This window comes from Corvus moneduloides, chromosome 4 (genome assembly GCF_009650955.1).
Source record: "Corvus moneduloides isolate bCorMon1 chromosome 4, bCorMon1.pri, whole genome shotgun sequence".
In the NCBI taxonomy this organism is placed as follows: domain Eukaryota; kingdom Metazoa; phylum Chordata; class Aves; order Passeriformes; family Corvidae; genus Corvus; species Corvus moneduloides.
In genome coordinates, this window is record NC_045479.1 from 18174163 (window position 1) to 18201840 (window position 27678).

General features: G+C 44.5%; 1 protein-coding gene across 3 annotated transcripts in view; it reads left to right on the forward strand.

The window, feature by feature from the left end:
* The window catches only part of TMTC1 (transmembrane O-mannosyltransferase targeting cadherins 1), a 139166-nt gene extending 113270 nt beyond the window's left edge, over positions 1 to 25896 (forward strand). For all 3 annotated transcript variants that reach the window (XM_032105560.1, XM_032105561.1, XM_032105559.1), the window contains 9 exons: positions 2249 to 2392; positions 8705 to 8813; positions 13795 to 13897; positions 16812 to 16947; positions 17725 to 17869; positions 17984 to 18121; positions 18511 to 18633; positions 19812 to 19889; positions 20616 to 25896. In XM_032105560.1, coding sequence (XP_031961451.1) covers positions 2249 to 2392; positions 8705 to 8813; positions 13795 to 13897; positions 16812 to 16947; positions 17725 to 17869; positions 17984 to 18121; positions 18511 to 18633; positions 19812 to 19889; positions 20616 to 20756 — 1117 coding nt within the window. In that variant the 3' untranslated portion in view covers positions 20757 to 25896. The remainder of the gene's footprint in view (positions 1 to 2248; positions 2393 to 8704; positions 8814 to 13794; positions 13898 to 16811; positions 16948 to 17724; positions 17870 to 17983; positions 18122 to 18510; positions 18634 to 19811; positions 19890 to 20615) is intronic.
* Positions 25897 to 27678: the final 1782 nt, after the last annotated feature.

The window sequence follows — 27678 nt, forward strand, 5'->3', positions numbered from 1 at the left end:
GTGAGTGTGGACACTGGGCAGTGCACCTAAGGGCTTGCAGCAGAAGTGGTGACCTCTGCGAGACGGGATGCTCATCTGTGTGGGAGGGATGCTGGCACTCTGTAGTTTTTATTTGCTATGAATGATGGTCACTATATATATCTTTTGTTATTATAACAGGCCACTTTTTAAAAAACACACATGGCTGCATCCCTGAACAATTTCTCCTCAAATACGTGGCTTTGCAGTGCTTGTTTGCTAGGTGGAAAAAGGACTTGGGGCTTTTCTCTTACTTAATGGTGCACACCCATTTCTCCCAGAGTTCCCTTGACTGTTTCCAGCTTCACCCCCAAATAAGACCTTGCCAAAATCATTTATGAGCTGTGGAGTGAAAATGTGACTGATACAAATGTTGTAGCAGTGTATAAAATGCTAAATTATTCATGGTACTTAAGCACAGAAAATCCCAGGGCTGAACTGACATGGTGAAAAACTCCAGGCAAAGAAAAAAAAACCCCACCATGGAAAGTCTTGGATTAAAAACAGTTGCAAACTTTAGTCAGGCTATACTATAGAGTCTTAATTCCTTCTTCCTTTAAATGCCCCTTCCCATGCTGTACCCTGTGCTTTCATAGCCAACTACTTTTAATGTCATTATCCACATCACTTTCCCATGATCAGGGACCTAAGGCAAAGAACTATCAGATGACTTGTCCTCAGAGCATCAGAACTTCTCACACAGCTGGTCACCAGGGACCTCTGTGGGCGTCTGTCAGAAATTTATTTCCTTATCATAATGACCCTCAGTTCTCACCTACTTACCGCACAAAGGGTCCTGGATACTTGAATCTTGTCCTGGATCGCTTCCACGTCTGGAGTTTTCTGGTGAAGGACCTATGTACTAGTTTGAAAACAAACCAGTGGGAGGCACCAAGTCAGAATAACAATTTAATAGGGAAAATTTTAAAAAAGGCAGAAAACACTGGGTTAAACTGACAGAGTCAGGATACAACCTGACACCCTGTTAGTCAGGGTGGCGGTAGCAGTCCAATAAAATGGTGGCTACAGTCCTCCTGAAGTGGTGGATGTGGTTCTGTCGAAGCAGTGATCCAGTGGAAAGGGTCTGCTCTTCCTCAGAAAGTCCAGTGGTGGCTGTGTAGCGCCCATCCTCTGGAAATCCAGTGGAAAGGCTGTCTCTGGTGGTCAGAGTCCCAGATTATATCCACGCTGGGATGCTTGGTTCCTCCCTCTGGGTGGAGCATCTCACAATGGGGTAATGAGTCATGAGGCCAAGTGTTGATGAGGCTCATTAACAGAAGATGGTCTGGAGGGAGTTATCTCTGAGTCATGCACAGGACAATGATGGGCCATTAACAGAAAGATAGTCCAGGGGGAGGAGGCAAGGAAACACTGCCCCACCTGATTTCAACAGTTCATGAGGATGGTAATAGAATACACTGCAACCCAGGACAACCTACAAACTAAAATATTAATGTAGGAGCACAACTTTGAGAATTTAAACTGCTGAATGGACTATGACCTGCTGCTTAATTCGTGGAGAATTTTAACAGAGATGCACTGGGCTGAATATGTAATCTGGTAACTGAAACAGGCAGATATAAAGATCAACGGGTCAGATAAAAGGAGAACTGTACTGAACCAAATGCTACAAGAAGCTTAGAGAATTCATACTGTTAAGCAGTCTGGTTCCAGATTCTTTTATCATTTTGCTTGGTCTTGAAAGCATTGTTCAACAGCTGATTTCAGGTTTCCTTTTGCACTTTATTATCACTTTTATTGTGAAAAAAAAAGATTTTAAAACCCCAACAAATAATTTTAAATGGTGTAGTGTTGGATTCTGTATATATCAAAGCATATTTCCCTTGGAAACATTTTTTGACAAGGCAGTTCTTGCTTGTTGCAAAAGCATTATGAATAAAAACAGTCAGGCTGCTTTAGTCATTATGCCTGTTGCTTGAAGGGTAAGATAGGTTTTCAAAGCTATTCAGTGTTCCACTTTGCCCTGGAGGTATATAGGAACCATAGGAGAAGATTTGATTTGCAATCTGTTTGGGAGTTGAAAAGGGTCTTCAGGATTGCATCTGACCTGCAGCAAATGAAGGGAAAACAGGGTTTTTTAGCTGACATTCATCCCTTTATTGAAGGCCAAACAGCATTGGTGGCAGAGTCAGCTTTGGATACTTTTACTCAATTCAGCTTTATTTGTCAATTAATGAGCATCTGTAAGTTGGTATTTCATTTTTCCCAGGCTGTACCCTCGTCATGCAAGTGCTCTCAACAACTTGGGGACGTTGACCAAAGACGTGGTGGAGGCAAAGGACTACTACAGACGGGCCCTTCAGCTCAACCCTCAGCACAACCGAGCTCTCTTCAACCTTGGCAACCTGCTCAAGTAAGTTGAATGCAGGTCTGGCACCAAGAAAATTCACATTGCCTGTACATACATCACCAAAGTGGTTTTTTTCTGCCAGCTGGTGAAGAAATGGTGTTATTTCTTAGTGCTATCCAAAAGTGCCGGCACAAAGGTGAGGCTTAGTTTGGATATCCTTGTGCTGTCTGCCACATCACTCCAGGTGCTGTTTGCAAGTGTGTTTCAGTTGTAGGAAATTTACTTGTTCCAAAACAGGCATCAGAAATGAGTTGCCTAAACCCAGATAGTCACCTGAGATCTTGGAGATGTGTAAACCTTTCTAGGGGAGGAAGATGTATTGTTCAAAGGCAGGCATCAGATAATCAAAAAATTCCCTCTCTGCAAGTTCCCACTTCTCCTCATTAGCTGTATGGAAAGTTGTTGTGTAGTTTAGGCATAAGCACCTTATGCTGAGATGCTCAGAGCAGCAGAGGGTTCATTCCCTTGCAGAGCAGGTAGGTCTGGATTTGAGGGAAAGGCTGGTTCACATCCCTGTATGGTTAAAAACAAGTTGATGAGCTCATTATTTCACTCATTGTTATTTAGTGTCAGCCTTTAGCAAGGAGAATAGCAGACAATCATAATCATGCAAATTAATTTGACTAACCACATCTAAAGACTAAACTTAGATCTGTACAAGAAGCTAGTATGATAAGATCTGCAAAGGGTTCAATTAAAAAAAAAAAAATCTCCATTTAGCACCAGCAGAAAGGTCCTTGTTTTTGTGAGGATATTGTGGTATTTGCTGACAGAACTGCATAAACTACAGCAGTGAAAGTACATTTTTGCTGATATGAACTGCCCTTGTTTTGCTGATAATGGGTCTCAGTAAATCTTTTAGAGCAGACTGGGCTTTGTGCTGGTTATACCATGACAGGCTTAGTGTGGGACTGGTTTTAAAGTGGCACTGGGTCATTAAAACTTGATCTTTCTGGTCCTGAAATGTAACTTTGAGTGTGGATTTGTATAAAGGATATTAAGTGCGCTGCCGAAGTTCTACCTGGTCTGCTCAGTAGCGGAGAAATTATCAGAATAATATTACAAGTAAACCTTGAGGTTTACTTGTAATTTGAGGTTAGAATATGGGAAATGAGTAATCTTAAATAGAAAGTAGGTAAGTGCTTTACTGGGTATACTCACAAGGTAGGAAAATGGTACAGTCTTATTGCAAGAGAAATGAAAGATCTTTGTATTATTAATCAAATTTGGTTGATTGAAAATTATTTTAGGTGGCAATGGTGTTTAAAAATACATATTGCCTTTTAAATCCATAATGTGTGCCTTAATTGTTATTCTCTGCTATGTTTTGTTTTTTCCTTTCTTAATATAAAATATTAATATGAAAGGATGTAAGTCAGAAGGAGCACCAGGACATCCCACGTCAATTATGCTTAAATCTGGCCTGACACTGGGCTCTTATGACCCAGCAGATGGATAAAAACTGGATTTGTTGCACTGGAAAAGCACAAAGGAGACATGTGGGGAAAATTTCGTAGAACTGCTGTTTGTTTTCTGTGCAATATGTCATGTTTTTCACAATGTGATACTTAAGATAGTGTGTGTCCTGTTGGATTGTAAGTGCTCTGCATCCTTCTGTGGTGCCACATTTTGCAGTATGTTAAATGTGTGTCATGCTTGTGCTAAACTTGTCAAAAGGAAGCACTCAGGATCCACCTGCCCTTTTCCCACATCCATTCGCTCCCATTTTCTAAACTTCCTTTGGGCTTCCAAAACAGTGTAGCGCATCTGGGCACAGCAGTAGTATTATCCAGATGTATTGGAATCTGGGTGCCCTCATCTCCCTGTTCAGCTTTAAAAAACCTGCTAAAAAATAGGTGGAGTTCACGGTGGAGGAATTAGCACATACATAGAGCAGATGCTGCATGGGCAGATCCTAGATGAATGTCTCCCCTAAAATGGTGTCCCAAACCCTTTGGCCAGCACCTTTCCTGGATGATCCAGCAGCTTAGCAAAATATAAATAATGTCTTTATTTATATTTTCTACCCATGTCTCCAAATTATCCTTTCATATAGATATATAAATGTATATATATGGCAGCCAGTATTCTGCAGACACTAAATGCTAGTGTAATATGGGTAATAAATGAAATAAAATGGAAATTTGCAGAACATTACAGGCAGATACTACTTTCTGGCTGTGTTGTGAGACATTATGAAGAGTGTTTTGATTTTTAAACATATGTCAGAGAGAAGATAAATGGTCAAGCAATAAAAGCATTTTCTGTCCTCTTTACAAAGGCGTCAGAGCGTGGTGCAGATCAGGAAGAGACAGACCTGCAACACTTCAGGCATGTCCAGTAACAGCACTGCTTGTACTGGGACATGTAATGAAATTGTCTGGCATGGGGAATTCCCAGTTGAATTCTGCTGATTTCGTTGTACCCATCCCTGCTCATAGTGTGCAAATCTGATGGTGGATATTAGATTTCATCTCCTCTGGAGTACTGAGAAAAGGGAAGTCCAGGATTTTGGAAGGATGGGTCTGCCATTCCCATGTGGGAATCTGCCTTTCGTTATTCCATGCAAATAAGCTATTTAAGTGTCCATTGCATGTGATTTAAACTTGAGTAAAAAACTGTTTTGAGGACACAGGCTGGAATTTTTAAGTTGTTTTCTGTGGAAGCCATAGATGAAAAATGATGTTTCTATTTTCTGTTTGCACATAAAGAAGACAGCTATGTGCCAGAAGATGAATGTTCTCAGGAAGTATTGCAGGGTAATGGCTGCATAAGTCTCTAGTTTTGTTTACATATCCTAAAATAAAGTTGTATGTCATCATTTTTGTGCCTAATATAAATATTGGAGAGTAGATAATTAAACAATGCCAACAGATTTCTTACTTAAAATAGACCCAAAAGATGGCCTACCTGAAAGTGAGAAATCTCTCTGCTTTCATGGTCTGTGATCAGTGACACAGAGCAGCCTGATGCTGCTTTCTTGTGTTTTGAGTATTTGTTGCCTCTGTATAAATTCAGGTTCACTGAGATACAGATAAATATCATTCAGAATACCTCACAAATTTATAGCCTGTGGGTTGTTCTGTAAAGAGACAAGAAATAAAATATTGTGAACGTTTGAAATAAATATCAATCTCAGCTTTCTGTTGCAGGAAGAATGGATAAGAACTTCTTATTTGTGGTGCTGTATCAATCCACACCTAAAGCACTGCAATATTCAGTGCACTGCTCCTTATGAAGAAAAACCTCAGAACTCTCATGTGCTTTGAGGGTGTCACAGCTTCGTTTTCAAGGGGAAAGTGAAATGCCTAGAAACTATCTCCCCTGAATCTTGAGTTCACTCAAAGGACTGATTCTCTTCTAGATGTAGAGTAACATACAACATGGCCTGAGTGTTTGTTGTGGTTTAGTCCCATCTATTTAGGAAACCCATCTGTTCAGAAGAGGAAGGCCTGTCTGCCCTCTCTGATACAGGCTTCTGCATGTATGTGAGTGTGCTGACACAGGCTTGTGGAACTGCCTGGAGATGCTGAAGAACATCAGCTAGAGATTCCACGTGTGGAGATTTAAGACCTTTTAGCTAGTGAAACGTTCCCTCCTTTCATTCAGAAGCAATCTGAGTGGCGATGTTCAGTGATACTGCATCTGGCTTTCTGAATGGCCTCTGCAGGATACTCTGTGTCTCATGAAGGGCTGTAGGTGTCCCTCAGTATCACATACACATTGGAGACTGTGGTTAAACACCCCCCCCACAAACTCTGGCAGTCTAATTTTTGCAGCAGATTGAAAAGATAACTTAGGTTCCTGTTATAACTTAGGGTCTCTGGAGAGCATCTGGAGATCAAGCCAGCTGCTCAGAGCAAGCCTGATTGGATCAGATTGCTTAGGGCTGTGTCCAGCTGAATCTTGGATGCCTCCAAGGACAGAGATGCCACAATCTCTCCGTGCGACCTGTTCCAGTGTTTGACCACCTTTGCGGCGAAAAATATTTTTCCTTATATCTAATAAAAAATATTTTTCCTTATATCTGATCAGGATGTCCGGTGTTCCTACTCTGGCGTCTGTTGCCTCTTTTCCTGTCACTGTGCACCTCTGAGAAGAGTTTGGCTCTGGCTTCTCTGTATCCTTGTAAAAATTTGTTCAGAGGAGTTGTGGAGCCTTTGTCGAGTTCTGTGTTTCTGGCTTTAATACAGTCTAAATAACTTCACAAAATAAAATCTGAAAGTTACAAAGTCCTTTAGCGCACTAATTCCTAGGCTGCTCTCTGTTGCACGTGAAATTGGCTCCAGTGCAAACAGCCCTGTGCATCACCAGACTTTGGCAGGGTGGTTTAACCTGGTGCTTCTCCAACTGCGGGGCACTTGCAAAAATATGTAAGAGATGCTCTCGGTGGAAAGAGCTGTTCCTTGCTTTCAGCTTGAGCATGCTGATTGTAGAGGCAAGGCTGTGAGCTCAGGTGGGAGAGGGAGTCAAGAGAGGCTATTATAAAACAGGGTAATTTGGGTAAAAATTGGAGTAAGTGGTCACAGATTGCTCATGTCAGTTGAATTTGTTCTTCTCTCTGTCACAGTGAAGATACACATTACCTAACTATTCCTGCTCCAGATCCCCAGTTTATGGTAAATTAGCGTATTGGACTGTTCTTTCAATGCTTTGTGCTCTCCCAAATTGTAGGAGATTTATGTAAGAGATGGCCTTGATCCTGCAAAGTGTTGGCCTTGAGCCAGGAAAGCACTTCAACCAGTAATTAATTTTCAACTTGCATACATAAAAGTTAAGTACACATTTAAGTGCTTGGCCAGAGCACTTGGTATCTTGCAGGCCTAAGCCCTCTGAGAAACTACTGGATCTGCTTTTTTTAATGTAATTCAGTCTGTCACATAAAAGGATGCCATAATCTTTCCCTCTTTACCCCCACTTTCAGGAGACAAACATTGTTCTTGGATCAAATGGAGAAAAAAAGAGGCCATTTTGGAATAAAAGAGTGATTAAGAGGGCTGCCCCATGTTCAGAGGGAATGCTTGTGGTTAATGGGAGCTTTTACTGCTGCTGAGTGGATCACTTAATCCTTTTATTTCTGTAGCGGGCATTTCCTACATTTTTTGCCAAACATCAATACCTTTATAAAGCCGTCATCTGGTTTTGATTTATAAAAATGTGTCGTGAAACTCCAGCCAAGGGATCCCAAAGTTTTATAAATTGACAAGCTAGCTAGACTTTAATTAGTGTAGGGGAAAAGTGGTTCTTTATTTGTTTTTGCTTCATTTGTGTAATTTATATGGAACACCACTGGAAGAAGTAAAAGACCAGCACAACTGGTTTTACTTAGCTTAATGCACAGGCAAAATATTCTTCCAGTTACACAACTAGAAAGGGAAAAAATCTGCAAAGCCACATATATTATCAGCTGAAATTTGCACCTTATAAACAAGATCTGGTTACTTGACCATGCCACTCAGATGGAATCTAAGGCCAAAGCAGCAAGGTGTTCACGTACTTTCTGTTTCCTCAGAGCCCTTTGTTTCTTTTTCTAAGCCCCACTATTCGTATTCTTTGTACACCCAGCACAAGGAAAATGTTGTTTCAGCCCAGCTAAACATCCTTAGATATTTGTTCAGGAAACCTTCTCATTTTTCAAAGGAGAGAAATACAGAGCGATACTGGAGAAACTGTAGCTCAAATAAATAAACATCCCAAGATTTTTGTTAGGAAACCTTTTCCATTTTCCATAGCCATAAACACAGAGCAATGCTGGGGAAAAAACACTAGTTCATCAGCATAGCCACCTCTCAGCTCTCTCTGTTCATAATCCTTAGGATCTGAAGAACAGAACTCCTCCAGCCTAATGATCGACATGCTAAGGAATTATTTAGCAATCCTAGGCAGATATTTTCATTTCAAAATAATGGAATTGCAAGTAGATCTGTAAGAGCACTTGTCTAGGAACATGCAGAGACTCCTCAAGGTTTTAGTAGAGGAAATGAAGTGTTACAGTGCCTCCAGCCTACTGAAGTGAGAGTGAATGCCCTGTTCCCAGATCACAGTGCCTCCATCCTCTCAGCACCCTCCTTTCAGATACCTAACTGCATAGAGTCATTAAAGTCTCTATCCTCCCAGCTGCTGGAGACAGCGATGGGCTGAGGAAATGCTGGGTGCTCACAGTGTGGAGAGGAGGCGTGAATGAATCATTTAGTCTTTGTTGAAAAGGTCAAGCCGGGGACTTCCACGTCTCTTTAAAGTAGTTAATCAGTGGGATAACCTAAACATGTACTTACAGGAATATTTCTTTCTGGTTTTTTTCCCTCCTCCCTGCAGGTCCCAAGGGAAGAAGGAGGAAGCTGTAGTCTTGCTGCGGGACTCCATTAAGTACGGCCCAGAGTTTGCAGATGCTTACTCAAGCCTGGCCTCACTGTTGGCTGAACAGGTAACGGGGATGGCTCGGGTCCTCTGCCTTCGTGTGCATGCACTGCTGCCACAGCCACAGCACCTCCTGCACCTCCCACCCTCGCCTCGCTCACACGGGGTGGCAGGCGTGGGTCCACGCTGTCTGCACAGAGCTCTCGGGCTGCTCTACAGATGGCTTTTCCAGGATGGGAGGGAACTCATTCACAGTGAGTAATTACACCCACATGGTGTGGCTCTGAATTAAATCACTGCTGAAGTTGTGAGTAAATCCCCTCTCTGCGGCTCCCTGCATCTATGGAGAAGTCTTAATCCATTGCACCTTGAATGTTGTGACAGCAGGAGAGGTGAGTGCTTCCCTTCGCACACACACACACACGCCTACACAGATAACCTTGAGATTGCATTATAAATCATCCCAAAAGTAGGAATTGTCAGAAGCCAGGTGTCCTCTGCAGCCCAGATCCTGCCTCTTGCATGCACACACAGGGATACAGCCCCTGATTACCGTGGTAGATGACCACGAGCAGGGAGTGAGAAGGCTCCCTGGCTTTATGTTGCTCTTAATGAGTGGCTGTTCAATATTTTGTTTAACCTCATTGTTCATGTGCCTCCAGGCCTTATTTACTGTGCATGGCCCAGGCTGTGCTCTGGAGGCAGGATTACTCATTTCCTCTCAGGCCTGTTCCCCATGCTCATTACTCAGGCTCTCCCTACTCTCTGTAGTTAGGTAATTTATTTCTACAACATCCCTGTGAGGTGAAATATCGTCCCCACAGAGGAAAAGAGAACTTGAGGCACAAAATCCTTGAGCTCAGAAGGAGCCATGAGGTGTGAGTGCCCACACTGAGACCACCAAGCCCTCCTTTCCTCCACACCTGCAGCAGCAGATGAGGGATGCTGTGCTTTGTGCTGTGGTCCCTCTCTGGGGCTGTGGGGGTGGATGATAAGGTCCCTGTAACTGCACAGCTCCAGCACACCTCTGCAAACCTTTTGAAAACTGATTTTTTTTCTCCTTCAGTTTTCAGATCTAAATGTTCCATAGCATGGGGTGCTGAAGCTTTCTTTAAAGGTTGCTGAATATAAATACAGACAAATCAAAATGGTATCGTTTGCTGTTCTCCATTATTCTGGTTAGTGAAATCTTCTCTCTGTAAGGGAAGGGGATACATTTCAGCAAAAATATAGGCAGAGGTCTTGTTTGATCTTCTTTAATGATGTAGGCACTCTGCAAAACTCACCTATGATGTATGTGAATTACTGAAAGATGTTCTATTTTATTTTCCTTTTTAAGAGTATTTCAAATATTATCAATATTATCTGCAGGGATCTCAAAATATAGTGTATGAATTTAAAGATGAGCCTTGTTGAATGGGAACTCTGCTTTGAATAAGCCCATCAATGAAGAGTCTCCTGCAAGTACAGGACATGACTTCTCTGCAGTAATACCTGGTTTTAATATTAATTGAAATTATTAATTAGAACAATCGATTGCAAGGTCAGCAGAGCAGTAAAACCATTATGGAGTCCCGAGACCTTCTGCCCAAAGCAAATGCCATTAGTAAATCCAGCAATAATTCATCTCTCTTACATATGGATTGTTCATCCTCTTGTGACTTGAGTAAGTGGTAGGGAAAAAAGATAGTTAGTAAAATTTTCTCAGAAAACAGTGATTTTTCTGCAGACTTTTAACACTTTCTCATGTTCAGCCACAGCATGACTACTCGATTGTGCACCTCCTGCCTCACACACCCATCCTAGTGACCCCAGTAGGGTCTGTCCTGCAATACCTGCTGCTGCCCATGGCTGGGAGCTGCACAGTCACACCCTCCAGGGGTACAGGCAGAAGTTTTGGCATCTTCAGCCCAAAGGATGATGACAGGAGCCCATTTTTTCAGTTTTGGGTTTTCCTCTTTGTCTGAGCAATAGTGTTGAAAACGACTAAAAGTTACAAAAAGTGGGTTTTTGTCTCGTTGTGGCCCGGAGCTGTGTCACAGCTGTAGGGGTATCTGTGAGGCCAGGCAGGATGGCATCACTGTGGAGCTTTGGGGAAGGGACCATCGGGTCCCTCTCACTGGGATGTGATAGAAAGGGGCTGAAGTGCCAGGTTAAAATAACTTGCATGAGGTGACCGTGCCCATGACAACTTCTGCTTCTCCAGCTTTGCTCTAAGGCTGAAAGGGAAACGTGTGGACACAGTGAAATAGTGTCAGGATTGCCTTGGCCAGTCCTGCATGGCATGTTCCCCCCGTATTAAAGGGGATGAATCTGAAATAGGCCTTATGGTTCCTTCCCTTCTACGCCTGGAAAAAGTGCTGCTAAGAGGAATGTCTCAGGTGCCAGGGAATTAACCCATAACTTGATGTAATTGTCCTTTTCTCTCCTTGACAGCTGATTCTGAAGCCAGAGCTGACATGGGAAACACCACTGCTGCATTGTACAGAACAGTTTGGCTTGTTTGTGCCTTTTATAAATGCTTGCCTTTCTGAGTGCTCTTTCTGCTTGCAGTTGTAACTCAGTTGCACTGTACTGCAGTTTTCCTTGATTTCTATGATCACTGGTAACAGAAATCAAACATTTTCGCTGCCTGTTTTCACAACATTCTAATACCAATTCCCCACAGTTTCCCTTCTTCCCAGCTTCAGTTCCGTCCATCATTGTGTGCTACTTGGAGGCTCTTTTCAGGCCCTAGTTTCAACTGGTTTTGTATGTGTGTTCCTTAGAAAACAAAACTGTTTAACCCACCTTGCTGCAGAGGAGAGCCTACTCAGTCATAACCAAACTGGAAAACCGAGCCTTATGAAAAACAGACTTAAAAGCCTGGAGTTCAACTGAAAGATACTCATATGCATAATTTTTTTAATATCATAAAAATCTCATACATTTTTTAAGACAGTCTTCTGAGTTTTGTGAGGTTGATGAATGTTTCATGAAGATCTGGGAGTGGCATTATTAAGTGTTAATGAGAAGCAAGCCTTGATGAAGTTAGAGCTCTATTTCTGCTAAGAAGAGGAGAGGCTGAGGAGAGAAAGCTCTGGGAGGAATAGCAGGTTCCACCCTTGCCACTTTCTGACCGTGCTTAATGCAAACACTTTGTTAGATTGGGCAATGAGCCTGAGGCATGCAGGGTCAGGATGTTAGGTGCCAAAAAAGCAATGCAACCACGATAAAAGTGCTCAATATTGGTAAATGTTTTGAACACTCTAATCCAGTATGGAACACTAATCCAGTTTAACATAGCTCTTCCTTGCTTTAAAAATCAGGTTTATGATCAGTAAATAAAATAAGCTGACATATGTGCATACAAAGCTGCATTCATTGGCTGAAAATTAAAAGCAGAGGAAAAGAAAATAATACATGAATCTTGGAAAATATGCACGAAAAATTGCTTTTCATTTTAGTCAGTTCTGATGATCACTATAGTTTTCCTGACTCTGCAGGATAATGTTGTCAAATTCACATCAATTTATCCAAAATTTCCGAAGTTAAGCACTTTTTAAAAACGTGTTTCTGTGCTTCATTGCACACTTATCCTTTTTGCTGGCTGACCTTTATCATGTAAATGTGAAGGGACTTAACAGTGGCAAACCGTGTGATTGTGTGATCATGTCATACTCTTTCAGTGCAGTTCATTCCAGCTCTCCAGTTCTGAAATAGGAAGTGAGAAAAGAGTCCTCACATTGTGCAGCTGTGGAGCAAAAGCTGCTGTCAAGTACAGATTTTAAATCCAGGGCAAGCCCAGGGAGTTCTGCCATTTGCAGGCCTTGAGGAGAGTCCACAGCGGGGAGTGGACCAACCTTTTATTTCAGTGTGGATTCATTCCCGAGCATGGATCTGCCCTGGGAGCTTCAGGCCCTCCTCAGTGAAGAGCCTGTTGGCTGATTTTGCTTGGGAGCATCGTCGGGAGGCTGTGGAGTTTGTCACTGTAGGGCTGTGCTGCTCAGTGGAAGGGGAAGAATTGAGGAAAGCATCTTTGGTGCTGGAGGCTTGCCTACCACCCCTCTGCACCGTGCCTGTCTCTTCTGTTCACAGCCTCCTTCCACAAACACACCCGACAGCCGAGCTCTGAGAGTGGGGGGAAGGAAGGAGCCCATGCTGGTGAGCATGCAGGCAGTGGACACACATGGTCTGACTGAGGGAAGTGAAAACCTTTCTAAGTTGCTCTTTGATCCAAAAGAGAAATGTGGTCATTGTTTCAGGACTGGGCTGCCCGTAGCTCAGGCTAGACAGAACCCAGCCAGTCAGATGCTTTCTGTAGGCAGGGTATTCCCAAAGAAAAGATCTGTATTTTCTAGAAATGTTCAGCATCAACAAACCTCCTTGAAATCTATGCAAAATGAGGGCTCAGTGCAGCTGGGGAATCAGCATGATGGCGTGTCCCATCAATCCCAGTGAGCTACACCTCACACATTGACAACACCTGGTTTTAATCTGAATCTTTTCCGATTTCCCCCACTCTTTCACCACCCTCCATCTTTCTCCAGCTTCCTTTATCCCCCTGCACTTGCTCCCTAGCCATTGCACACAGCAAGCTTTCATTCTTGTATTTTCCTCACTGCTTAGGGAATGAACAGCACAGCTCCAGAGGGGGAATGTTAGCCAGCGAGATGCTCATTAAACAAATAAATTAGAATATATCAGCTCTCAGAAGATAGATATTTCTCAACAGAACCCACACAATCCCTGTTGCTGTGTTTTTCCTGGCTGGGCGTGTGCCCAGCTGGGGTCTCACTGGCATTGCACAAGCACCACCTTTTCCAGGTGTTTCACAGGTAGCTACCTTTGGAAAGGCATGGGGGAAAGCTGTCTGAATTGTTCTGGGACACTAGCTGGCAGCTATATTACATCCATGCCCTGGGGTAAAATTTTGGCCTGGAAGGTGGGGTGGCTGCAGGTGCCCTGAGCTCCCTGTGCAGCGAGGGAGCTGTCACAGAATGCAGGTGTGCAGCAAATGGTGCTGACAACCTTTCTGCCATTGCTAAGAAATCTCCTTCTCTTTTAAGGAACGGCTTCAGGAGGCTGAGGAGGTCTATAAGGCTGGCATAGAGAATTGTCCAGAGAGCTCCGATCTGCATAACAACTACGGCGTTTTCTTGGTTGATACTGGTAAGTGAGAGGACCAAGGGAGTTTTCCCTCTCTGCCTTCTTTGCTTTGATTTATTTTATTCAGCAGTACACATCTAAAAGGGTGTCAAAAGCTTCCAAGGCAATAGATGTTCCTCCACGGTAGCTTGGAAATAAATATCCCCATGCTGCTGAGGGGGCACAGCGCACTGGAATTCGTAATCAGTGCAGGCACTGTGCAGCAGGAGCGTTCAGCCCTGCTGTTCCCTTCAGTGTTTCTCACCATCTTCACACAGGCAGTTGCCCTCTTCAGTGTGAGCTGGGCAGCACCCTGACAGTACTGCCTTTTTTCCAGCAAGGCATGGCCACATCAAACCAAATCACAGGCACACAAATGGATCATTATGGTCTCTGGAGCATGTGCAGCCCTACTTTGTGACAAAGCAGCTCTTTGACTGTAAGGGTTAAGTGCCACCACTATAGAAAGGAACATGGCTTTTAAACCACAATCATCTGTGAAAGCAAAACCTTATACACTGTGGGGTGAATTGATTTTTCAGGAGCTCTGTAATGGCATCCTTTATTTTCTGGGCTCTTGGTTCCCATCCAACTTCCTTGGCGCTTTCTGGCATTCACATAACAACAGAAACGTCACTTTAATTGCCACCTTTTATTGACAGCTTTATGAGCAAGGCTAAGTTTGACAAATGACTGTTGGTTGTCTCACTGTTGTCCCTACAGATCAGAGCCAAGACTCAGTGATGAAATAGCGTAGGCTTAAAGTGTGTGCTTGCCACCCATTCTTTCCCTATCATGTGTGCCCAGCCCCAGTGGTGCTTGGGAGGAAGGGATGATGGTGTCTTTCAGTCTGCAACTGGCTGTTCTGCCTCTGAGCTGACACTTGGCCATCACTCTCCTGTAGTACCAGTGTGAAACAAATACAAAACCAAAATCAGTATTCATAGTCAAAAGAGGTGTCATGGCATTAGCAAAAGAGGTTGAGGTTCTGAATTTGGGCCCTGGCAAAATTCAAGCTTGCAAATAATAAAAATTCCTGCGTAATTTTCCTCTGATGTTGTACTCATCTTTGCTTGCCAACCCAGATAAACTGTCCTATTCCTGCCAAAATTTGTGGTTCAAATGTAGTGCAGAGCACTTTCTGGTTTTTGCACTTGTGTACCCTGCCAAAGTCAAAACTATCGTTTCCTGGTTTACTCCTATGCTTCCCTACACACAAACAACTGGAAAAAAACCCACTGACTTTTGATACTTGGGGCATGATGTGTCAATAACCCTCCTAGAGACATGACAAGGCATGGAGGAAGCGGCTGGTGGTGAGCCTGTCACAGGCTGCACTCTTTGCCGGCGGCGCAGGGAGATGCTGTGAAGCACCACGCCAATTAACTTGCAGGGTTTTGTGCAACAAGCCTCCAGCAAGTGTTGGCTCTGGGGAGCCACAACTCCAGACAGCTCTGCAGTGGTCACAGACACTCTGTGTCACCCTTAACGATGCACATTACCCGTGTGCTGAGCAGGGGAAGCGCGGCTGGCTGAGGGACTGAGGTGTGTGCCCAGCTGCTTCCCAGGATGTTTTGTAGATACAATTTTCAAAAACATCTGCCTGCTCAGTGGTAGGGAAAGATCGAGGCTGCTGCTGGATGTTTTGAAAAAGTTGTACCTTGAACAACATGTCCTCAGCCTTGGGTGAATCTTAAACACTTCTAAATCTCTCCACAGACGTTCCTCCTCTCTCCTGTAATGGACACGCTGAGATGTGTCCGTGTAACTTTTAAGTTGCATAGATGATCTCAGAAAAAGTGAACTAGATCTGAAAAACTGTGGAAAGAAAATTCCCACAGCAGCATGTTCAATGCCCCAACATGCACTGGCTGTTTTCGAGATCTGTTTTCCAGCTCGAAATGGAATTAAATACATTGTGAAGTGAATCGGTTTAAAAAATGCCAACACTGAAAAGCTTTGTTGGTGGACAAAGCTGTTTGAATATTGGTTTTCATCAGGAGATTATCTGGTCTGGGGTTTGCAAACCAATTAAACGAGCCCTGGGATTAAAAACGCAATATTTGCACTGCTGAAATGCTGGAACTTTATACTTTTACGATTATTTAGCTAAATAAAAATATGGTATTGAAAGTGGAACTTTAGGCATTGAGGTGGTGATCTTGCACCTCTCTTTTTGCTTGTATTTTGTTGTGGTGCTCGGTGATGTCATGGGCTGCAGGACCTTGCACATTTTCACACAGCGAAGCAGTGCCACCCAATGGCTCCTGTGCAGCACAGAGATGGTGCCTACGTGCACCATCTGCACACCTCTGCTCTGGGATTTATTGCCCTGAGTGGGAATTAGCTGGTCCCTGGCAGCTACTCCCAGTCCTGTTGAGCAATACACAGAGACTGAGCTGGAGCTCAGAACAACACAGCAGAGGTGGAGAGAGTAGTCTCTGTTTGGAGAGAGCTGAAACTATTTGCGGTTCTGGTGGTGGTGTGGGGAATACTGGGTGGCTTGTTCTCCATTCTTCATTGTCCATTTCTCCAGTGGGCCAGGGTGAAAGGATGCTCCACCAGGAGATGGCACATGTGCCCCAGCCCCTTCTCTGAGGTGGGCTCTGTCCTTAGCACAGGGGTTTTGTCCCCACTGCTGCAAGATCAGAGGGTGCTTTCAGTCAGGAGTCATCTTCTTGTGACTGTATCCTCAACTTGCAAAAACCTGCCCCTAGAAAATCTATTTCTCAGGATTGTCTGAATATTGAGGCCTAAATCTTAGTTTGGACAGCAGTTTCTCTTACATTTACATTCAAAAGGCTGAGTCAGGATTTCTTTCTCAAAATGTTTCCCATGCATACAGCAGTAGGTGAAAGAAAACCAGAACATTACTGCATGCTGAGTTTGAGACAGGGTTTTTCTGATGCACCAGTTTAATGGCTGTTCTCCTCTCCAGGGTCTCCCGAGCAAGCCATGTCCCACTACAGACAGGCCATCCTCCTGAGCCCCACTCACCACGTGGCCATGGTGAACCTGGGCAGGCTTCACCGCTCCCTGGGGCAGAACAAAGAGGCTGAAGTGTGGTACAAGAGGTGAGGATTTGGGGTGGGAGACAGAGGGTTTCCTCCTGCCCCTGTATGGCTTGTCTCTGCTAAAGAGCTTCTGATACACGGATGTGTCACTGCATGCATGGGGTTTCCTCCCTTCATTCTTCATCTGTTTGAAACCAGATTTGGCTATTTTTGGGGAATGCTTGGAAAGGCAGCATGAGCTCAGGCAGTGTTGATTTCCCTGGACTATTCCCAAGCCCCCAGGATGGACACAGCTGCTTTTGGCTGGGGGGTGCTCTGATGATAGTCAGAGGTTTCTCGGTAGCATGGGCAGGTTGTATTACCACAACTCCTACCCCGCCTGAAGCTGCTCTATGGTTGCTGCACCAGTAACAGCCATAACTGCTGCACAGCTCAGCACCAAAGCCGTGGCACCATTAGGAACTCCGGCCCTTCCCAGCAATGTGCCAACAGGCAGGCCCTGACTCTTGGTACGCAGCAGGATGGACTGGGTGGGGGTACTTTTGCCTTCTTTTTGGCATATAGATTTGTGCTCACACTCCCCAGGTTTCATCACTGTCAACTATCCCCATGCCTGCTGCAGGTTTATGAGCACTTTGGAGGTGTCTCTTCCCCTTTCTCAGGTCAGGTGGCCAGAAGGATTGCTGCTGTGGGCACACTCATCCCTCCCCAGGACTTGAAATTCGTGCTTCCCGGGTTGGGATGGTGCAGAGCTTTGGTTCTCCATCCCAGGACAAGCCCACCTCGCTCTTCCACTTTGTTCACCACCTTGAAGCATCCCTTTTTCCCAAACTCCAGGGCTCTGAAGGTATCCCAGAAGGCTGAGATCCTGTCCCCGCTGGGGGCTCTGTATTACAACACGGGGCGATACGAAGAAGCGCTGCAGGTTTACCGGGAAGCGGCAGCGCTGCAGCCTTCCAACAAGGACATCCGACTGGCACTGGTGAGCCTGGGGCCAGGGCAGGGCCACGACACAGGAGCAGCAGGTGAAGCCAGTGTATGACAGAGGGCTGAGCTTTTCAAGATCATGACTCTTTATTACGTGGCTCTGTTCCAGGCTCAGGTTTTGGCGATGATGGGGCGGACGAAGGAAGCCGAAAAGATGACAAACCATATCCTTAATGAGGATGCAGAGTGTCTGGAGTGCTACCGCCTTCTGTCAGCCATCTACAGCAAGCAGGAGCTCTATGCCAAGGTACCATGGCATGGGATACCCTTGTCCCAAGGGCTCACACACAGAGGTCAGGTTGAATTTTACAGTCCATCTCTCTGGGGACATGTCACGTGCCTCAGTGCACATCCAGTAGATTATTTCTTCACTAAAACCTTTAGTTTATCTACATACTAAGACTGAAGAGAAGCAGTGTGGTTTTCTTATCACTTCCACCTCCTGCTGCTGTCAGGCCCACTGCCTGTCAGCCCCAGGCATTTAAAACTCTCATTTCCCTGTGTGTTAATGACGTGGGGCAAACAAGGGAAGGAGGAAGACAACTCTTATGCTGGGAGTCCATAGTGGTGAGGAAAGAATGAGAACTGGGAAGGCACTGAATGGAAGGCACATAATGTCCTCTTGCTTTTTCACAGGCACTTGAAGCTATAGAAAAAGCGCTTCAGCTAAAACCAAAGGATCCAAAAGTCATATCAGAGCTCTTTTTCACTAAAGGAAACCAGCTACGAGAACAGAATCTCCTTGACAAGGCTTTCGAGGTATGATTGCTCTAAGACCTACCAGTGGTTTTATAGGCTAAAAGATCGAGTTTGCTCATTGTGTGTGGAAGTCCCTGGTGCATACATCCTGGCTGTTGGCCTTAGGAGCTCAGAGTGCATCACTGGTACAGAGAAAGCTATGAGGCAGCTAACTTTACCAGACCTAATTGCAACTTTTCTCCTCATTCCTGTATGGAAATACCGCTCCCTGCTCTGAGAAGTTAAGTACAGAATTGTGGTGGGATTGACCTTTGCTCCATCCAGCCCTAGCCACTCTTGCTGTCAGTGACCAGCTCCAGGTGGCTCAGCTGGAAGCTTGGGGACCTGTGAGGGCTCACCATGTTGTTATATCTCACCTCAGAAGCCAATAACTGAGAGGTTGGCTTGTCCTGTGGAGCAGGATGCTTGACAGCTCAGAAATTTTGTTAGTATTAATAATAGTACAGAAGCAACCTGGTCTAGTGGAAGATGTCACTGCCTGTAGGAAGGGAGCTGGAACTAGATAATCTTTAAAGTCCCTCCCAACCCAAACCATTCCATTATTCTCTGATTCAGAAAATATTATTTTGGCTGCTCTGAATATTCTCAATATCCCTAGAGATGTTTAATCCTGATTTGAAAATCCTTTCCTGTTGTGACAATGTAAAAAAAGTGCTGTTTGGCAGAGCCCAGAAGGTCCTTATTGCTTCTTCTCACACACTCAGTGTCAGTGGGGAGGGAAAGCACTGCCCTCAGGTCCTTGTGAAACCTCCACACAAGTGGCTCTACCACAGTCTGTTGCCAGCTCCAAATTAAAGCCTTGCAGATAAAGAGCAACCACATGGCTTGTAGTTGGCAGGCACTGTGTTTGGCACTGCCTAAGGAAATGACCCTGATGTGCAGGAGACCCCAGTGGTGCAGGGGGCAGGGACAGGGTTGCAGGTGTGGCTCCTTTCGCAGTACAGGAAAAACACACATTGGCAGGGAAAAGCTGGGAGATGAACTGAGCCATGAAGCAGTACCTTATATGCCTCTGCTGCAGAGAAACTGAAATTCACTTTGTGCATTGTATGTAAGAGGAATTTGAATTACATTCTGAATGGCTTCAGGAGAGGAAACTGCGTTTCTCTTTCCCCTCCAGCATTGGTTTTGTTTGAAGAGTCAGACTCTTAACCTAGAAATGTGTCATGTTTCTGTAGAGCTATAAACGGGCAGTGGAGCTCAACCCAGACCAAGCACAGGCCTGGATGAATATGGGAGGCATCGAGCACATCAAGGTACGACAGGTTTGGTTTTCCTAAGCAGCCAGGTGCAGAGCCTACTACTCAGGACAAAAAGCTAAATTGGTTTCAGATTGCCAGGAGCTGCATGTTTGTGAACAGCAAGTGCCCTTGACATATTTTATCCAAAAAGGAGGGAAGTCTCTCCACCCCAGCTAGAATTCCTAACCAGGTTGCTTGGTAAAGCAAATCTCATATTTTAAGAGTGCAGGCTGCAAGGAACAACCTGCTCCTCTCTAAAGCTTTTCTGCTTCAGTTGTTGACCTACCTTAGAAAAATGTCACCGTGAGTTGACTTTTAAGGTTCTTCTCTACCTAATTAATTTAATAAAGATGTCTAATGCAGAATACTGGCATGAAATTATGGAAATAGACAGCCTACCCTGTGGTTGCTTATTCTTTTGAATACTTTAGCATATCATTATGATTTGGGTCTTAAGGAGTCACATTGTGTGATGTCCTTAAGCTATCCTGCTGCCGAGTAATTAACTCTTCTGGTGCAACATAACAGAAAAATGTAAATCTATTTCTTGCCGTGTGAGTTTCATCAAATTTAGGCTAACAGCACTTGGTGATCTATTTAATAAAGAAGTATTACTTTTGTAAGCCAATAATGTCAAGTTTTTTAAACTCTGTTTCCCCTGTATTACGCTTCTCACCTTACCCTCAGAATGGACTTTGTGTGTGGAATGTGAATGAGATCTACCACTCATTTACTTTGTAGGGGAGCTACATCACTGCCCGTGACTACTATGAGAAAGCCTTACAACTGGTTCCAAACAGCAAGCTGCTGAAGGAGAATCTGGCCAAACTGGATCGCTTGGAGAAACGGTTCCAAGAAGCCCAGGAGAAAGACCAGACATAGCAATCAGTCACCAGCGGAAAGACACTCATGCCCCTTGGAGAAGAGCGTGGTGGAAGCCTGTTGCTCAAACTGATGCTGAAAGAACTTTAATAGGATTCAGAATTATGGAAGGCAAACTTTGAATGCGTGCTTAGGTTCGACCAAAGTTACAGGAGACGCTCGGCTCCTGTGGGACATGCTGGAGCATGAATGAAAACCCTCCTTTAATCAAGATTTATGTCTAGGCTCAACCCATTTTGGTCACACCGGGAGTGTGGGTGGGACATGGACCTTCAATATCTTGGTTGTCACCAGGGAAAACATGGAGACAAAGCACTCATCCATTGCAGCAGGGGTGAAGTAGCACCTCCTGTTACTCCACACAGGCTGACCTCATCCGTGTAGAGCACCACTGATGGGCTTCATTGCAAGTGCTGCAGACAGGAAAGATGGTCATAATGGTCACATAAAAAAGGTTCCAAGGGGTTGATGCTGAGGAAATGGTGGCCACTTTTACAGCTCTAAATGTGACTTGAAAGTTATTCTAAAGAAAGGGGAAACTATTTAAATATCACCCTGGAAGGATGATTCTACAAGTAGGACAGATGATCCTTTGAGGGAAAACCTAGCCTGAATGTTTTACTCATTAGACAGTAATTTTGTAGTAATTCAGGTTCATGATGTCACTTTTGTCAAATATCATATGGGTTTACCCTTTGCCCTCTCCCTCCAGGCCAAATAATTATTACTCTGAAAAAAGTTGAAGCATCCAAAGGCAATGGGAAGCTCTAGGATTACTTGTCCTCCAGCTCAGCCCCCAGTATGGAAAACAAACAACCTATTTAATCAATATAGGAGGTAAAGTAAAGCCACAGACAGATTAGGGAACATTTCCTAGCCTGGAAAGGTATGAAGGAGGCTCTTTTATGGGTATGCAGGGACAAAGCCCATTTATCATGGTGATAACACTGACAAAATACTTGGTCTAAGTGTTCTCACCACTCCCCTAAGAGATACAGAAAATGACCTATACCTGATCAGTCATAAATCTATATTTTTAAATACTGAGGTTGGAAAACAAATTCTCTTCAGAACTGGGGCTTTTATTTTTGAACTTTATTTATTTAACTTATAATAATCAAATAATTAATATATTTTCTCTGTTTTATATGAATTGGGCAGTATCCTTCACAGCTGGCCACATGGCTGGGCGTTGTGACTCATATTGTCTGAAGTTAGAAAAAGGGAGTACCAACAAGGCGTGCTGGAATAATTCCCTCTAGTGATTCTAAGGCAAGTGGCTGCAGAGCACATGGGGCCACACTGGCCATGCAATAGCAGCACTTCTGCTGCTTCCACTGGGGTTTGCACCAGTTCACAGGGAGCGTTACTGGGATCCTGCTTCGTGCCTTTGGGTTTGGACATCAGGGTAGGTCATCAGTTTCTTCCTCCTGCAGCAGTAAACTGCTGGAAAAGTTCTTTTGTTTGAGCTTGAGTGTGGCCAGACCCTGCAGAAGAGCAGCCCAGGGTTTGGCATTATTAGTAAAGGACAGTTTAGATTAGGTGTGCAATGCCTTAAAACACATCTGTCAGGAAAAGCCTGTGTGGCAGGCACCCCTGTGCTGCCCAGATTTAGCTGGCCATGGCACCTCAGCACACTCCAGGTTCTCTCAGTGGGATGGTTCAGCCATGTTCTGGTGGATTGCTGGTTTCGTTTGAAAAGCCTGCTGTCTTGCTGCTGGTGGTGGTCAAATTGCTGAGGAATTATTGATGTGACTCCAACTGCGTTTGGAGTGCAGGTGCAGTCGTTGCCCTGCCAGGGCTAATGCCAGAGCCATGGCTGTGCACCCACTGAGACCAGGCAGGACTGGTCCCCACTGGCCAAGGACACCGGCCAGTGCCTACAGCTGGGCAGAGGTGGGAGGGAGAGACTGCTGGGGGGGGAAGAGGTGGCACCACAGGTGTTTGAGCTCTCTCCCTCCAAACCAGCTTCCCAGGGGAGCACTGGGATCAGAATAAGCAAGTTGTTTTGCTGGTGAATTTTCTGCCCCCAGCCCAAGCAGCTTACTTTACTTTACGGGGCTGGGGGCAGGTTTGAGCTCCTGGGGCTGGTCAGCAACCCTCTCTTTTTTTTCCACACGACTGTTGTGGCTGTGGACTGGCTGAACTGACATTTCTGCAGGTCCCCAGTGCAGGTGCTCTGCTGGACACCATGCACAGAGTAGCTTTGCAGGGCGCTGGGCTGGCCAGGACATGGAGGTGGGATCATGCCAGCACAGTCCCACGGGATGGGGAAACCAAAGTTGCAATGGCCTCTGACAGCAGTCAGTTCCCTGTCATGCACTGCAAGGTTGTAGATGGTTCCTTACTGGGATGTTCAGCGGTACCTGGGCCAGAAAGCTCTCTGCGTGTCCCCAAGGTGAGCCTCCCTTTGGGGCAGCTTCTCCAAAGCCCCATGTGCCCAGGCTGGCTGTGGTGCAGTGCATTTGGGGGCTGGCAGAGCAGAGTTTGGTGCAGCCAGCCCTGACAGTGGTACCGTGCAAAGCCCCCCAGGGAGGAGGCATCTGCAGAGTGCTCTAACAGCCAGCTGAAGCTTGGGGAGTAGTGTGGGGAGAGATATGCCTCCTTTAAAAATGTGTATCAACGATAAACTGCCTCATAAAGATATATTAAATAAATACTATATATTCTACAGGCCTCACTGCAGTGTGTGGCTTAAAATTGTGGCCAATGGAACCTATTTTTTCAAATACAGAAGTTGTATTTTTTATAGCAATGCTTCATGAGGGGGAAGACTTAGTTTTATGTTTTTTAACTTCAGCTTAAATCTTAGTTTGTCTTTCCTGAGAGACCTGGTAGAAATTATTGTCTCCTCCTTGTCCTAAAACCTGATCAAAGCCATCTTGACCTCCTAAAATTGGTGTATATGTAGAAGTATAATACAGCTTTGGATGCCCCCCTCCCAGATCCTGGAGAAGGACTGATTACCATTTGTGCAACACTGTCTCATTTGCAGAAAATGGAGGAAGATGAGACCATGCTCCCAGTAAGGGGGGGGGTTTGGTTGGAAGGCAAGGCATATCCACTTGCCTGAATTGGGCAGACAGCATATCCAGGGATTTTAATGCCAGTTGAACCAGTTTACATTTCCAGGCTAAAAGGCCAGCTCTCCACATTTTAGAGCTGGGTTTATGGTAGTTGGAGAGAGGAGAGCTCAATAATGAGCCCCACATTCCTGAACCAGCACTTTATACCCCATCTATGCAGGATGACAGTCTGCAAACTGGCAGCAGATTTGGAGAATGGCTCAGACCATGGGCTACCAAGGCAGTTAAACCCTTGTGCAGTTCTGAGCTGACTCCCCGTTCTGTTGGCACCCATGCTGAAACCCTGTGTTTGTTCAGGGCATAAATCATGTCAAAGGTTTACTGCAGGCAAAATAGAATGGAGTGTGATGTGAAATGGGTTACCTCCACCAAAATGGAATGCTATTGTGAAAGATAAATCGAGCAACTTACCTTGGGATAACTTTATATTATCTTAATTAATCATAGGAAATGTTCTCTTCCTCTAGCATTGCACAGCTTCTAAAATAATGAGTTATAAATACATTGTTTTCTGCCAACTCCAGTGCTCAGCATGGTTAGCAGAGATTGCAAATTAATAAATGGCTGAAGATCTGTTTGGTGGGGGAGAGTTCATGCTCTCTGCAAGTTGCATTGGCTAAACCTCAGTGCTCACTAATATTAAAGCAGAGAATTAATGGAAAGCTGGTTAGGACTCTCATGTAATCACTGTGCATTTTAATCCTAAATGAGAAACATAATAATTGTGCTGCTTTCTCCTTTCCCCATGAATAATATTTGCAGCTGATGGATTTTATTTTGTTGCTTATTTAAATCCCAGCATTCTTTGCTTCCATCCCTTTTCTACCCCCCAGGATAAATGATGCAGTGGGGGACATTTTCTTTCTCTCATGGACTCCTTGGACTAGATTTTCCTACAAATGTGCAGGCAATTTGTTTTGGCCAAACAGTAATTGAATGCAGCAGTGCAAATGGCCTTCATTCCAGAGATCTTGAGGAGGACAGGGGGCTGTCCATGCATGCATGTGGGTAGAGAGAAATGTAAGTAAAAAAAATCCAAAAGAAAGAGCCTAACTTGCAGGGGAGGCTGGACACCCCTAAAATGATCTAAAAACTATGAAAACTTCTCCACAGTTAAATAAACTGTGTATGTATCTGGCCAGATACGGTGTACAATATTTGGTGAAAGAAGATAATTGTCAGTCTAATTTATTAATTCAGCAATTTAGAATAACCTTATATGGTCTTTTGCCCCACCTGTCCTCCAGCTCAGTGAAACTGAAGCTGGTGTATGATTAAGTCTCTTCAATCTTTATGTGATTAAGTTGACCAAGTGCTCAATTTCTATCTTTCATATATGCAATTATGCACAAGATTTCGAAAAAATTAGCCCTTAGAAGGCTTTTTGCCCAAGCTTCAGTCTCTTGAAGCAATTTCAAAATGCACCATTTTGCTTTCATGTACATTTAAACCCAGCAGCAAAAGAAAAAAAAAAAAAAAAAGACAAGAAAAAGAAAAAAAACAGCGCTTGGCATTCACTGGTGTTTTAATGTGGCAAAGTTGCTTCAGGTAACCTTGATAACTTTGTGCAAAAGTTCATTGCCATGTTTGTACTGACTTGCTGAAAATTTTTTCTTCTAGAAAATACCCCCAGTGGTATCCTCTGTAAAAGTTATGGTTTCTACAGCTGTATTACAGTAGAAATTTCTGCCTGAAGTGGATGTCACACTGCTTGTTCCTCTCATGCAGGAGTTGTTTGCATTGCCTGTTGTTCACATAGTTCTTATTTCTGTACCTACTTTTTTAAAATTTGCTGTGCATATCTTTTTAAAAAAGAAAAAAACCAAACAAAAACAAACCCACGAGGAAACAGCCCGTGGATTAGAAATATTTTAAAAATAAATTCATTCTTAGCAGCAGCTGGATGTATGTCAGTGATGCAGGAATTTGCAAAGTCTTTGCTTTTTTCACTGTGGGATTTATGGCTAGATTTCACATAAAGGAGTTATGCTCGAAATCTTTGCAGAAGAAAATGTATGTAAATGTCTATTTTATATAAAAAGTAAGAAAAGTAAGTGCTGTGCCTGGTTTTGTTCTCTTCCTTTAGGACCAGCTATGAACAAGTTCTTCTGGAGGTGGAAGGGCCAAAGTTTCTTACTCCACTTGACTTACATTTTATTTTACTTCCCCTGAAGTCCAGGTTATTGGTCATGTAGGAGCAACTATGCAGCATATGTGCTTGAGTCTGGACATATAAAAATATTCAAACAGGCATTTTTTGGAGCCTGAGCATGAGAAAAGATGTGGGCTGGTGATGTGGTGCTCATACAGTCTTGATGACTGGACATATTAAACTGACATAAGCTCTTCATGTCAGGCTTTATGCCTCTTGTCAGGAATGCATCAAACAAGTCCACAGAGTGCAAAGAGAAAAAAATAGAGGTTAAAAAGAAACTAATTTTGTTGTAAATCCCTTCTTCCTGACACACATTCCTAGACGCTCCTGCATGTTTCTAGGGTTTGAGTTCACTCAGGGGACAGTGATGGTGATAAACACCTCTGTTGAAAATGGACCTGAAAGAGAATCAAAAGCCCTGAACACATGCCATGGTGTTTCCTGCCGTCCTGGTGTGTGCAAAAGGCTCTGTAGCATGAAGGGGAATTGCACACTCTGAAGTCAGGCTGTACACCCTGACGTTCTCCCAGATCCCAACAATGAATCTTCTACGCAGTGCCCACCTAGGTCCCTGCAAGGCCTGAGGCACCTCAGGTCCGCTGGCAGTGATGAGGGGGGACATTAGATCCTGCTGCTGACCATGAAAACAGGCAGCAAACTACAAACAGGAGAGCCCAGGGAGGCAGGAACTCCCAGTGAGACATGATTGGAGAGTCTCCAAGCCCCCCTGTGTTGCAGCTCTGCAGCCTCAGCTGCTGAAACTGATTGGGGCTGATTAAAGGGGCTGGTTAGGTGGGAGGTAAGTTGTTCCTCCTGTGAGATGCAGAGTATAGTCTGGGCTCCAGCAGTGGTTGCTTTTCCCAGGCTGTGGTGGGAGCAGGCCTTCTCTCTGCTTGTGGCCCTTCTTCATCTGTGTGGTGAGTCCTGTGCGTGGTGTGTGGGGGCTACGGCAGCGAGCATCGCTGTCATCTGCTCTCCTGAGGTACCGAACAAGTGAAAGTAGCCAGTCAGTTACCACAGATTGTGCCAGGGCTTGGTGTGCTTGCCCTGGTGAGTGATTTTTAGGCTGCTCGTGCTGTAGCTGTGCTGGGACTGGAAGCCTTTTATACCTTCTCTGTGTGGGTGCTGCTCACCACAGCCCTCCTCGGCTGCTGTGGCAAGTGACCCATTCCCTGTGCAGGCTGCCCAGTCATCCCCTGGCTGTTCAAGAAAGACAAACAGCTTGGTCCTGCTGAGTTTGATAACTGTTCTCCCTAGGGCACCAGATCAAGCCCTTCTTGTACATCCTTCTGCAGTGGCTAATGTATTCATAACTCCCTGTCTGGCCTGTTCCTACACCCATGTGAAAATGTATGTCCTAGGGATGCTTTTAGGCAAGAGAGGGAAATAAGCACTAGACAGGTTGTGAAGTGGTTCAAGCCAGGCAGGAGAATGATTATGTTCAGAGTAATTTGCTCTGGTAATGAATAAGGAGCTTGAAACATCTGTCCTGCTGAGGCAAGAGATGGGGTAACCAGCTAGCTGCCATTCCTCCCACCCTGCTCCAGTATGATGCTGGTCCTTCTGCTGCTGCTAATGTCATTTCTCTCACCACCTAAGGGAACGGTGTTTTCTCCATCATTTACCACCTTGATAAAGTCTGTTTATTTTCTGCTTCACTAGTGGACTTGCTGCCATAGCA